We start from the raw sequence: 14,140 nt of genomic DNA, 5'->3' as shown, positions 1-14,140 counted from the left end.
ATAATCTTGGCATGTTTGCCAAATAAATTTTGCAGGCGGGGCTAGATCGTTATTGTGGGTGCTGCAGAAAACCTACAGATGATATTTAATTGGAATGAGGTTCCGTAGGCTGCATGAAAGGGAGCGTGGGAAGAATCAGATATATATACAATAGGAGTCAGAGGCCTCATTATAAACAGATTTTCACCAGCCTTGTTCCAATCAAATGAAGGGAATCAAACGTTTCATGCCACATGTTCATGTGTTGTCATTCTCTCATGTAGGTGGGAAATATTTTTGACCAAATTCCATAAAAAAGACAGACAGGAAAAGTAAGAAAAATAATCAGATCATGAGGCATTTCCGACAGTAGAATTTTCTGTTGCTGGTTTCGAGTTTATATTCATATGGACACATAATCTACAGCTTCGAAAACATTTTTGTTGGGAACATTGGGAACGTTGGGATCACAATGCTAATTGTATAACTAGCCAGTGCATCATCATGTAATTGAACTTGATTTTTTTGAGCGTTCCTGATATTTTCATGAAAACCCCTCCTACCTTGTCACACCCTGGTAGATTACACATATTTTATCAACTCTATTGCCTAAAGTGGAAGCGATAACTCACTTGTTATTGTTCTGTATCCAATAATTTTCAATGTAATTATTTTTCATTACTGTGTATTTAGAGCCTTTACAGTCTTCAGTCGACTGCTATGAACACTAGGCAGGTATTTAAGACGTGTCACCGTTTTAAACCTGTCAACTGCACCACATTAGGAACATTGAAGTGCTTTATTTAGCCCTCGATGATTGTTCTGTTTTTCTTCTTTTTGCTTCACACATAGATAATAATCACGCCAACTGAGCCACTACGGTGCACCCTAGATTGACTCAGACAAGTGATCGTGAGATGTAGCGATGCACGGTGCATAAACTATTTGTTACTTTTAGACACAAGATACACCAGTTTCTGACTGCCTGAAACCTTCACTAAATTGCTCTTATTGAGGACCTAAAGATATCAAAATCATCTCTTCATTTGCACTTGCAGTCACAATGGTCACAAAGCCACTGTGGGATAGTTTTGAGTGACGCAATGCATTTCGCACTGAATTCAAAATTAGATGGTCAATTGTCTAAATAGATTAGACCAGTGGGTGAATCAACCCCCTGCATGTGCTTTAATGGCTCCTCACTAATTTGTAATTAAGTAGGCTATTTTAAAGAGAAAGACTGATTTGTTTGTACCTTTACTCGGTTATCAGAACTCCCTTGGACATCTATTACATCTGAAATTACTCCATATTTGAATTTAATAAAGAAAGACATCATCAAAAGCTACTTGCAAACTTTTTGATTGGTGAGTGGGTTTGTACTAGACTAATGCATGTTGTACACAGAGTACTGGTCATAAATATAGATATGATGCACAACAGGGGTACATCTCAAAAACGATGTCATAACACGTACCATTCAGGTGGAGGGGGATGAGGCCAATCCCAGCTGGCATTGGTCATGAAGGAAAGAAAAAAGAGTTTCACAGTCAACAGGTAGGTACATTTTAATGGCATATTTAGTTCAAATTCCATTTTTTTTAAGATGTTTTGGAGCATTTAACTTATTATAATGATTTCGCGAGTTCAACAAAAACCTTTAGGTTGTAATAAGAAACACAGTTTTGTGGTGCTCTGCAGAACACACTGGTTTGCATGTTTCCCTGTAAGACTATCACTTGACATTGGTATATTTTGTTTGTTTGTAAAATATGTGTCTTCTTCTACTTTTTTAATGTAATTAATTTGAGAATAGATTGAAAGCTGGCATTGGTCATGAGGCGGTGTTCACTCAAGACCGGCCACTGGAGACCAGTTAGAGATATCTAACTCTCTCACTCACACCTACATGAAATTGAAGATCCTTCAATTAGCTTACTGTATGTTTTTCATGTGTGGGAGGATGTGGGAGAACCTGGAGAGCCCGTACAGTTACTGAGATCTGCAAGCCTCCTCACGTATTGTAAACATTGTATTTCTGAACTTTCTGCAAGTTGGCTAACATATTGTTGTTCGGTGGAAAGGCACCAGAGGTCTGGGGTATCGTGAAGCAGATCATGAAGAAATTGCTCCTGTAAGTCTTTCTCTCTGAAACCCTGCAAAACACTGACTGGTCCAAATGACTCCTACGAGATGGCTGCTCATTCCATGACAGATCCACCTCCATGTTTAACACCTGGCATTGGACACTGTGGGCTTGAACACATTCTTAGTATTTCTCCTAACACCGACTGGAAATACAAAGAAAATTAGATTTTTCATTTGTTTCGGTTGTAGACAGTAGTTGAAATCACTTTGGATCGCTGTCTCATCCAGGCCAGTAGCGAGAATGTTTGTGAGAGACCCCACTGACTAATTTGTCGAAGTGTGTGTGACTGCATGCATGCGTTGAAAAAGCAGTGTAGTAGAAACACGATGCTGGTAGACAGAGGTCTTCAAAAAATGTTGTAGCAGGTCTTGCATGTTTTGTTTCTCCTGTTAGGTGCGGGGAAGAACCCCAAACGTTTGGGATCATTAGTAGACGAGCTCTAAGGACAATCTTTTGAGGGGATCCACTGGAGATCTATTATAAGTTTTTATGTTTTTAAGTTTATTATAAGTCGTGAGGTCTTTTTCCAGTGACAAAAAACTACTGATTTAACTCCCTTAACATGCAACAAGCAAGTCACTGCAATAGGTAAAGGTTTATTTTTATGTTGTGTTGTTGTTTGTTTTTTTTTATTTCATAAGCACAGTACTCATTTGAGATTTCATTGTCAAGGTTTTCTGGTTTTCATCCATTGCCTGTGCAAAAAAAGCTCTTTGGTCTAAGCACAAAAGTAGTCCCTTACATTTTTCCTGTCTGAGTTCAGATGGTGAACGTGATTACAGCAGTCATTAGTTTTTAAAAGCAGGAAGTCCAATCAAGGTTTGCGTTTTGACCTGTAGGAGGAGACGCACGGCGAAGATCTTTATTTTTGTTTATAAACGCGGCGTTGCTTCCATCCGCTCTCTTTTGTTTCCCAGGAACAGTTTTGCGGTGAATATGAGGAGGTATCACAACCTTCCCATTGGTTCAGTAGTCAGAGACCCCATCATATAAAGCGTGGGTGCCGATCTAACAGCCGCTCCCGCTGGCAAGCGCGGTGGATCTCGGACTTCATCTGTGAAGTGGAAAACACCATTTTTACGCACAGGGTTTGGAAAGGGTTTGTTCCGTGCAGGCGCACGCCAGCGATCACGTTTGCGAAGGAAAGAAAAAGAGTTTCACAGTCAACAGGTAGGTACGTTTTGATGGCATATTTGGTTGAAATTCCATTATTTGAAGTTGTTTTGGTGCATCTTTACTTATTATAATTATTTCGCGAATTCAACAAAAACATTCAGATTGTAATAAGAAACACAGTTTTGTGGTGTAAACATCTTCTTTTTTTTTGCAGGATACTATAAATCGATGGTGTAGAACTGTTATTTGATAGTGGTTTCAGAGAGACATAATTTCCCTGTAAGAATATGATTGAACATTGGAATATTTTGTATGTTTGTAAAATATGTTTCTTCTTCACCATTACTGAAATGTTACTTTTTTAATCTAATTCAATTGAATAGAATAGAATATTCATTTAATCATCCTACAGTGGGCAAATTTCAATTCACACAGCAGAAAGTGGATTGTGGAGTAGAGGTAGTTAATAATGTACAAGCGGTTAGATATATAAATGTTGTTGTTGAAATTTTAACAGCATTTCTTTCTTTCATTTCTTAATGAAATTTGTTTGTTTTTGCCTGCATGGCTGAATGTTCGTGATTCATGTAAATAGCATTTACACCTGCCACTTGAGAGATGGAATTGAGTTGAATTGAAATGATTTTTCTGTTCATAGAGAAACTGTGCTGAGGCATCTCATGTGGCTGCTGGAGAAGCTCCGTAGGTCTGTGGAGAGTAGTGGGACACAATCCCCACAGACCACTGAAGCCATTCCTGTTTCCGTGTATGCTAATGTCCTTACTCCTGGCAAAATTCCTGATTTCTTCATTCCCCCCAAACTTATTTGCTGTCCACCGGAGGAGTCTCTAATCCCAGAGCCTCAGCCCTGCTCCACTTTGCGACCGTCCTCCTCTGATCATGCCATTTGTAGCCAGAGTCCCAGAGCTCGGAGCAGCAAAAACCCCTGCAGCCCTCGTCTCTTTTCCCGACTGGGAGGGGACACGCGCAGCCTCCAAAAGTCGGCAAACCGTCATATCATCCAAATAGAGAGCGCGGATGAGCCAGCTGCCGGATCATCACACAGGGCCAATGCTGATGTCAACACCAACGCTGACCCCCAGTCACAAACTGCAATGTCTCTGCCTTACGTCCCTAAGGCGCAGACCTCATATGGCTTTTCTACTCTGGTGGAATCTCCTCACACTCGACGCAAGGAAAGTCTTTTTCACAGTGATCCCAGCAGCCCTCTCACCTCCCCTAACTCCCAGAGGCGCTCTCAAGGGGGAGCGCTTCTGGCCCCAGCTGACCCAAACCCCTACCGCTATTTCAGTGGTGGAGAGAGTGACACGTGCTCCTCAGCAGACTCATCCCCCTTTAACTCCCCTCTTCTTTCCCGCTCTGCCTCTCTCCTACGATCCATCACTCAGGAGACACAAGCCAAGGTGATCACTCTGGTTTCCATCTGTCTGTATAGATAACTTGGCTTTTAGAATCCGATTGAATCAATATGTTACGGGAGTGTTTTTCTAGTACAATTTACCGTTGAGTTACATTCTGTATATTTACCACCTCATGACCCTTCTCTCCCCAGGTATCTCGTGCCAAGCGCTCTCTGGCCCGCCACAGCTCTCTCTCCACTGATGAATGCAGCTCAGCTGACAACAGCCCCAACATGCAGCGCCGCCACATGCGCTGTTCTCCCTCCCCAGCTTTCCATGGATGTAAAAACAGCACCTTGAGGGGCACAGTTTCAGACCTCCTTCAGCGTGAGCACACGGTCAATCTCCACAAGGGGGGGACACTAAGGCTGAGAACTCACTATGATGCCGAGGCGGCTCGGCTGAGGGTGCGCGTGCTCGCAGCGGAGGCCATTTATGACAGGCAGACAGACCTTAAAAGCATTAACTGCTGTGTAGCTCTCTACCTGAACCCTGGCAAGAAGCAGAAACAGAGAAGCACCATCATCAAGAACAGCAGGAATCCGGTATTCAACGAAGACTTTTTTTTTGATGCTCTGCCTAAGGCACAAGTAAAGAGTCTGGCCATGAAGATAAAGGTGGTGAACAAAGGAACCAGTCTGAAGAGAGATGTGCTTCTTGGAGAAAGGGAGGTGCTCCTCAGTGAGCTGCTCGCTGGCCTTTAGGGAATCCCTGTCAAGACCTTTCTGTGGAAGAAGTCCCCATCATCTCTGTCTACTTTTTAACCCAACATCATACATATGATACATACAACACAGGTGAAATTGTTGCAAGAAGAACATTGACCCTTTTAGCATCAGAAAAACAAATAAATACATTGAATCTTCTGTCTTAATGCATTTCCATTACTGGCTGGGACTTCACCGAAGGCGCACACTGAGTCTGCAAAAATTAACCACTTACCAATATATTAGCTTGTGAAAAGATAAACTGTGGTCCTTGTTAGTGTTATTATTTTCAAGCACTGAGCGAAAAATGTGATGAGCACTGTGCTGCAAGTTCATTTTTGAATGATCTGTATTTTTGTAATCGGTGAAATTTGCAGCTATAATATTATGTCCAGCTTTTTGTCCATACCTGTGCTGTTTGAAATAAATAATGCCCCTTTGGTCCTGATAAAGTTCATTTTTGCAACTTGGTGTAACTTTCATATGACTGCTTCCGTGTTACATGCTTTTGAGCTTGTGAATAAAAGTTCTAAACACTCAAAGTAGTATTTTTTTTAAAGCTCTATTTATTTCAGTGATCTGTCTAGCAACATTTCTTCAAGACAGTTTATGTCCCTTAACCACTCTTTGCTCATTACACCTTTTAACGAGTCTCTTATTGAGTCCTTTGAGAAAGAATCAAGCCGGATGTCATTTGTGAAGATTTTAATCCTTATTTCCAGCACATGATATTGTCCCTGCGTGCATTCAAACTCCCAGTTTAATATCAAAGGCATATTTCAAACTTTCTCCAGCGAGTTTCAAATAGACAGGAGATGGGATGTTGTCTATCATTATTGTCAGACAAATATGCGTTACACCGTGAATTAAACTGAGTTTGTGAGCAGGCAGCAAATCAGCAGATTGACATGTTTTTTGGTCCATAAAAAGGCTATAAGACTCAGTCAACCTTACACATTTGTATCTATCCCAGAATGGATCATATGCCTCCTCTACTGGTGAAACACTAGACAGACAGTTTGTCAAGCCCTATTGCCAAGGTTCAAATCACATAGATCTTAGCACAAGTGCCATTTGGGAGGACATGAGAGAGTATCTCATGTTGGATCCCACTGCTATAAATGCATTCCTATTTTTCACATCATCACGAGATACGACAATGATCTATTATGTCATGCTGTACAAACGTATTTGAAATGAACCGTAGATAAGAGGTGCACAGGATTTTTAAACTGTTAAAAAACCCTGTGTTTGTTTATCTTGTAAATTTTATGGTTGTCAGAAATTATGTAAACTTTAGATCGGAACAGTGGTGCAAAACCATAATCTTGAACTCACATTAACATAATTATTTAGAATAATAACAATAATAATAATAATAATAATGATCATAATAATCTTGATGAAAAAACACAGCTGGACTTTATCTATGTGTTATTTTACTGATAAGATAATATAATCGCAATATTGAAACTTGAAAAGTAAACAGATTTTGTTTGCCGTTATTTCTGACCTCAAAAAAGGGACAGCATGTACAAACCCCAATTACAATGACTTTGGGATGTGTGTAAAACATAAACAAAAATGATTAAACTGATAAAAGTTATTGTTTTTTTTTGCAAACATTCACTCATTTTGAATGTGATTCTTGCGACACATTCCGAAAAAGCTAGGATAGAGGCAACAAGAGACTGGGGAAGTTGAGGAATACTCAAAAAACACCTGTTAGAAATTTTCCACAAGTAAATTGGAAACAGTTGAGTGTCATAATTGGGTATAAATGGAGATCCCCACCCCCCCCCCCCCCAAAAAAAGGCCCCATTGTTTGCAAGCAAGGATGGGGCAAGGGTCATCACTTTGTGAAAACAGCATTAGCAAATAGTCCAACAGTTTAAGAACAACATTTCTCAACATGCTTTCATCATCTACAGTCCATGATAACGTCAAAAAATTCAGAGACTCTGGAGAAATCCCTGTGCGCAAGCAACAGGGCCGAAAACCAATATTGAATGCCTGTGACCTTCGATCCCTCAGACAATTCTGTATTAAAAACAGGCATCTTTGAGTAAAGGATATTAACACATGGGCTCAGTAACGCTTCAGAAAACCATTGTCAGATAATACAGTTTGTCGCTGCATCTACAAATGCAAGTTAAAACTACCAAGCAAAGCGAAAGCCATATATCAACAACATCCAGAAACGCTTCTCTTGGCCGAAGCGCATCTGAAATGGACTGATGCCAAGTGGAAAAGTGTGCTGTGGTCTGATGAGTCTACATTTCAAATTGTTTTTGGAAATAATGGATGTCATGTTTTCCGGGCTAAGATGGAAAAGACCCATCCAGATTTTAGTCAGCGCAAAGTTAAAAAACCACCGTGTGTGACGGAATGAGGGTGTGTTTTTTGTAAGAGTTCCACTGACAAAGCTTAAACAATTAGTGTCCTCAGTTCCAAAACACTTACTGAGTGCTGTTAAAAGGAAGGGCAATGCAACACAATGATAAAAATGCCTCTGTCCCAGCTTTTTTGGAATGAGTTGCAGGCATCAAATTCAAAGTGAGTGAATATTTGCAAAGAAAACAATAACGTTCATTAGTTTGAACATTAAATGTAATGTCTTTAGATTATATTCAACTGAATATAGGTTGAAAGTGATTTGCTGATCACTGTATTGTGTTTTTATTTACGTTTTGCACAACGTCCCAACTTCATATGAATTGGTGTTTATACACTTGTAAAAATTCCATAGAATTCAATTCAAAGACATTACTTTTGGCAACTTTAAATGACTTCTGATCTACCAGGACTGTCTTCTGTCCTTACATATAACCTGATAAAGGTGCTATTAAATGATTCCAATACATTTTAAGAAATTGTGTAAAATCTCAGAGAGCAGATTTCAACCCTTAGATACTTAACAGACAGTTATTGTTTCCTCCCATCACAATAAGCTAAATATCTGTATGGGACACATTCATCTGAGAGCTAAAGGAAGATTAATACTCCCCAGACTTGACAACAGAGAGATAAATTACTGAAAAAGATTCAATATTCTTTTCCTGACAGACTTAGTGAAATTAGTGCTTTCTAATTATCTGTGAAAAAGCAACCCATTAAGCGAGCAGTCTCATATTGATATATCAGCAATGATACAAAGTAATTAAGGACCTTTGGAAGAGCAATTGCTTTTTGTAAGTGATAGCAATCGTCCTCATTGCACAAACGATGTAAAAAAAATACATTTGTACATTTGATTGCTGAAGATGTCATGTAATCAGTTAATAAAAGTCATAAGGTGGTATAATACAATAAACCCAAAACTTGAAATGCAAATAACATTGAATTATATATTGTTATCGAATTCTATATGCAAAGTACATATATCTGTGACAGAAAGTAAATAAAAGAATGATTTAAGTGATTGATACCACAATTTTTGTAATTGTGCATAAAGTCAGTCCACTGATTGATTATTAGACTTCAGCCTTGTACTGCTTGTTTGGCAATGCATGATAACTGAAGTTGACTTGCAGCAGTTTTACATGTTGCAATGTTATATTCAGAAACTCCCCACAGGCAATGAGAGCTGAAGAAGCCTCTCGGATGACGCTCCAGACAAATTGCTAGAATCAAAATCCAAGAAACCTTGCATGACAAAGAAATTTTGTTCAAACACTAGTAATAAGGCCATGGTCTACAGCTTTCAAAATATATTTAAAAATTTCTGGCTTCACTGAAATTGTAATTTGCAGAAGAAAATCTTTGCGCTAGAAATGCATTTATCCACTCATGCATTTATGCATTTATCCCCATGACACACACACACACACACACACACACACACACACACACACACACACACACAATCAAATATACATATAGACTTTTGCTATGATTTTATGACAAAAATATTTCACAATTCATTAAAAAAATAGCATTTCTGGGGGGGTGTCTTTATCACTTTATTCATTCATCTACTGTCAGGGAAGTCAGTAACCCTGCCTTATTTGCTGTAAATCCCTGCTAATTAAATCGATATTACTTAAACTAAGCGTATTTACAAAATGTGTGTAAGATTTGTGAACCCGCAGCCACAGAATCCACTTAGTTCCAAGCTGCTGGCATCAAACTGCGGGCTTCTCATCCTGAGGCGGTGCGCTTTATTTGACCGAAAAAGCAATGCCAAGCAAACCCGTCAGCTGGTAGGTCATTTAAACATAGTGCATTATGGGTAACGTAGTTTCTAATTTGCAAATCAACGTGATCTCGTTCATCGACAAATAACCGTAAAAACTACATCGCCCACAATTCCTTTCAGGCCTCGTAAACATAGACCTGTCAAACAACACAAACGCCATCTTGACAGCACCCTCAAAATGGCAGAAAGATGTCAACGAGAAGCCGAGTCCGAACCAATAATATTTATTTCTACGGTTTAAAACCATACTCATATTTTTTTCCGTCAACGAGTGGTTATGGGGTTGCTGCCTAGAGTGGCAGCAAAGAGCTAGTAAAATGGATATAACGACGGCGGTTTTCAACGCAGCCAGAGATGGTAAGCTGAAACTTATACAGAAGTTGCTCAGCAACAAAACTCCAGAAGAACTGGAGGCACTAGCCGAAGAGAAAACACAGGGAGGAACCCCGCTCTTGATAGCCTCAAGATACGGCCACTTAGAGGTGGTGGATTATCTCCTTGAACACTGTAAAGCGAACGTTGAACTTGGCGGGTCGGTGAACTTTGACGGGGAGACCATCGAAGGGGCTCCTCCGCTGTGGGCGGCTTCAGCAGCCGGTCACCTCCCAGTGGTTAAAACGCTCCTGAAACACGGTGCCTCAGTGAACAATGCAACACTAACTAACTCAACACCGCTACGAGCTGCTTGCTTCGATGGTCACTTGGAAATCGTACGTTACCTTGTGGAGCACAGAGCTGACATGGAGGTTGCCAACCGACACGGCCACACCTGCCTCATGATTTCCTGTTACAAAGGCCATAAGGAGATAGCCAAATTCCTCTTGGACCGTGGAGCTGATGTTAACCGCAAGAGCGTGAAAGGAAACACCGCCCTTCACGACTGTGCGGAATCAGGTAGTCTGGACATCATGAAGATGCTGCTAAAATGCAACGCTCGCATGGAGAGGGATGGATATGGAATGACTCCACTCCTTGCTGCAAGTGTAACAGGACACACTAACATTGTGGAGTATCTTGCCCACCAACCTCGCACATCTAGAGAGGAGAAAATCGATGCTCTCGAACTCCTCGGGGCTACTTTTGTGGATAAAAAGCGGGATTTATTGGGAGCCATGAGGTACTGGAGGCGAGCAATGGAGCTGAGGCAACCAGGGGACAAAGCAGGTTCCTTGACCAAGCCTCCGCCGGGGCCCCCGATTCCCGCCTATGGCTGCGCGCAGGAAGTGAACACCGCAGAAGAACTTGAAGCTTTGATCACAGACCCCGATGAAATGAGGATGCAGGCCTTGTTGGTTCGTGAGCGCATCCTGGGACCATCCCATCCCGATACCTCCTATTACATTCGCTACAGGGGAGCTGTCTATGCTGACTCAGGCAACTTTGAACGGTGCATCAGCCTGTGGAAATATGCATTAGACATGCAGCAGAGCAACCTGGATCCCCTCAGTCCCATGACGGCTTCCAGTTTCTTATCCTTCGCAGAACTTTTCTCTTTCGTCCTTCAGGACCGGGCTAAAGGCACCCTTTCAACACGTATCACCTTCCACGATCTGATGACCGTGCTGGCAAAAAGTGTAAGAGAGGTTGAGCGAGCTGTTGCACAGAAAGAGAACCCACCAGAGGCTCCGCAATTCACCAAGGCCCTCTCCATCATCCTCCACCTCGTCTTTTTACTGGAGAAGCTGGAGTGCAACCCAGAGCAGGAGCACCAGAAGAAGCACACAGTGTACCGCCTGCTGAAGCTGAATCCACGGGGGAGAGGCAGCTTCACCCCTCTTCACATGGCTGTCGACAAGGAAACCACGGCGGTGGGGCGCTACCCCGTCGGCCGTTTCCCGTCTCTATCCGTGGCGTCGCTGCTCCTAGAATGCGGGGCAGATGTTGATTCACGTGACAGTGAGAACAACACGCCACTGCATATTGCTGCTTGTAATGGCTCTCCTGAGATTATGGCGCTACTTATGAAGGCTGGGGCTCACTTTGATGCCACAAATGCACAAAGGAAGACAGCCTATGAGCTCTTAGATGAGCAAAACAGTGCACACCCATCCCTCTACCCACTGAACTATGTCACCCTTCAGTGCCTGGCAGCCCGTGCAATTGAAAAGCACAGACTTCCCTATAGAGGACTAATTTCTGAAGAGATGGAAGCTTTTATTGAGCTGCACTGACCTCTAAAACTGTTTGACTCTGAGGCATCCTGCACTACTCTTCCTGTTGACCTACCCTGTTTTGACCTGCCGTCATTCTCCTCCATTTTTCTTGCTTCACTCCTGGTTCAACTTTCAGCATCCCATCATGTCAGACCAAACCATAGCAAACCACTAAACATTATGTCTTTGGGCTTAAACCTCTAGCTGAAATCTGGGGTATTTATTCAGCTTTTTTAGTAACTCATTAATCTTTTCAAATTGATTTTTCTTTTATCCTCTTGTTATTTAAAGCAGGGTGATTCTGGGCTTCAACTTTTTCTTGTTCCTTACTAAGACATTGACCTTTATAGGGGATTTTGGGGCTGTACTTTCTGAAAGGAGGGTTTTAGTATTACTCATAAAAATACATACGATCAAAATGTTTGGATTATGTATGTGAAAGCGAAGAGGAATTTGTTGGCACTGTATTGGTGTGGCATTACCCTTCAAAATTGTCATATTTCAACAAACAGCATCCTATCCTCGTTTGTCCTTGATTCACATTCTCTGCTTTATTTCTTGCTGTGGGAATGTTGAATTAATGTGCCAAACACCAGCCACAGGCTACATACTGATACAGACTCAGTTGTGAGGAAAAATTAAATGAATCTCTCTAGTTGTAAGCAGAACTAATAACTAAGTATTACAGCCTGCTGAGCCATTCAGACTGTGGGTGAGTTGTTTTTCCCTGACAAAGAAGCCACAGTTCTCAAACTAACCCTCACCAGTCTGCACACACATTTATAACCTATGCCCTTTGAGATATTCCAGTAGAAATCAAGCCTTTTCAAATACATGGTGTCAATTGACATTATCTTGGAGCGAATTATGTTAATGCTGAAAGGGCATCCTATAATTTTGTGAATCAGTTTGTTTTGTGGAACTGTCTACTTACTGACAGTCTCAAATTGGATCTTCGCAAGACATCTTTTTATCCTGGTTGTGTCACTATCAGCAGTGATAATGAATGTCCTGTCAAAGAAGAGTTTCACTTTGAACCTTTGAGACAGTCACAACAGAGCCCTGGCCATTGTTGTATTCTTGCGAGAGGCCTCAGAAAAACCCTCTCAGATCAGGTTTTGTTTCTTTTTTTGCATGGATTTTCCCTTTGACCTCAGATGCAGGTCACAGAAACAGAACAGATGGCTCTCTGTCCACCCCTGCATCCTAGTCTTATTTTTAATAGACCATATTTTCTTTATCTTGTGTTACCAAGAATGTTTTATTACATTTGTCTGTGCTAAGCACCAAGTTGAATGCAGACTGAGAGGCTCTAAATCACTGACAACCTCCATTCAGGCTATTGAATATCCTTGCCTTTCACTTTCTTTACCGACTTCTTTAAGTGATGAAAGTGTGTTGGCGATAACTGAATAAAATTCAGTTTCACAGCAGGACTCATGTGTGTGAGATCTCGTTTATATGTCTGTTTCTTGTGCTTGCAACCGAGCCGTAAGATTTACATTATTTACATTAATCTCTATCCGTACTGTGACTCGGCCCTTTACAGCTGATGATACATTTCCTTTCAAAGCCTTTAACAGTTGCTGTACCATAAAAAATCTCAACTATCCAATTAATGCAATCAAATAAAAAATAAATTTTAAAAAGTCTGTTGAAACTATCCCATTAAGTAAAGTGAAATAAAATCACAGTGCATTATAGGTGGTTTATTAATCATCATCATTTCTTAAAATTGGCCCTCGACTGCTTGCACAAAGTCAAGGATACCGAAATAAAGCAAAACAGAAACTTGATCTTTCTGGGTTGTGCTCTCAGAAAGTATAAATAGAGTACAATTAACGTCACTGCTGCAGGGCAGCGGTAGCGACAGGGCACTTACCCTGCTAATTTTAGGGATCTTTGCCCTAGCTTCAACTCTGAAAATGGGAATACTGTAATGCAATACAGTAAAGCAGGTCACGAGGTGACTGGCAGAGACAGCTCACAGATAACAGAGGCGGTATTATTCTTGCAGGAAACAAAATGCATTCACTTGTGTTAAAAAATAAAAATTGCTGGAATTTCATGATGTATATGCGACCTGCCGCTGTATTGGTATGTTTTATTAAAAAAAAAAAAAAAAAAAACTGTGAAGCTAAACCCATCCTGCTAAAGCAGTCAGATTTTAATGGGAAGCAGAGCTAGATTCTTTTCTGCAAATGATCTGGCCACTGTTCTTGATGTGGATGGTTTCAGCCCATTTTTGTAACCCAGATATTTCGGCATAAAATATTTATTCTGGGTGAAGGGAAGTTTTGCTAAAGGAAATATTAATGGCTTTATTTTTGACTTAAAACTGGACTTCAGTGTTCAGTTTCTTCGCCACAAAATACTTGTTTAAGCATAGCATAAAAACTTGCTTGGTTACCTTATTC

General features: G+C 40.9%; 2 protein-coding genes across 2 annotated transcripts; both read left to right on the top strand.

Moving 5' to 3' along the window:
* Positions 1-2,759: 2,759 nt before the first annotated feature.
* On the top strand, positions 2,760-5,868 carry LOC147219008 (C2 calcium-dependent domain-containing protein 4C-like). Its single transcript, XM_086172814.1, has 3 exons — positions 2,760-3,298; positions 3,903-4,668; positions 4,818-5,868. The coding sequence occupies exons 2-3, from the start codon at positions 3,925-3,927 to the stop codon at positions 5,367-5,369; spliced, it is 1,296 nt and encodes a 431-aa protein (XP_086028940.1). The 5' UTR covers positions 2,760-3,298; positions 3,903-3,924; the 3' UTR covers positions 5,370-5,868.
* Positions 5,869-9,724: 3,856 nt separating this feature from the next.
* fem1a (fem-1 homolog a) lies at positions 9,725-13,159 on the top strand. Its single transcript, XM_086172891.1, has one exon. It carries the CDS (start codon positions 9,888-9,890, stop codon positions 11,739-11,741), a length of 1,854 nt encoding a protein of 617 aa, XP_086029017.1. The 5' UTR covers positions 9,725-9,887; the 3' UTR covers positions 11,742-13,159.
* The last annotated feature ends 981 nt before the right edge of the window (positions 13,160-14,140 follow it).

Source organism: Fistularia commersonii, chromosome 25, assembly GCF_037954325.1.
Source record: "Fistularia commersonii isolate RoL2024-O1a breed Wild chromosome 25, RoL_Fcom_v1.0, whole genome shotgun sequence".
Taxonomy (NCBI): Eukaryota; Metazoa; Chordata; class Actinopteri; order Syngnathiformes; family Fistulariidae; genus Fistularia; species Fistularia commersonii.
This window is presented reverse-complemented; position numbering and strand designations above follow the sequence as displayed.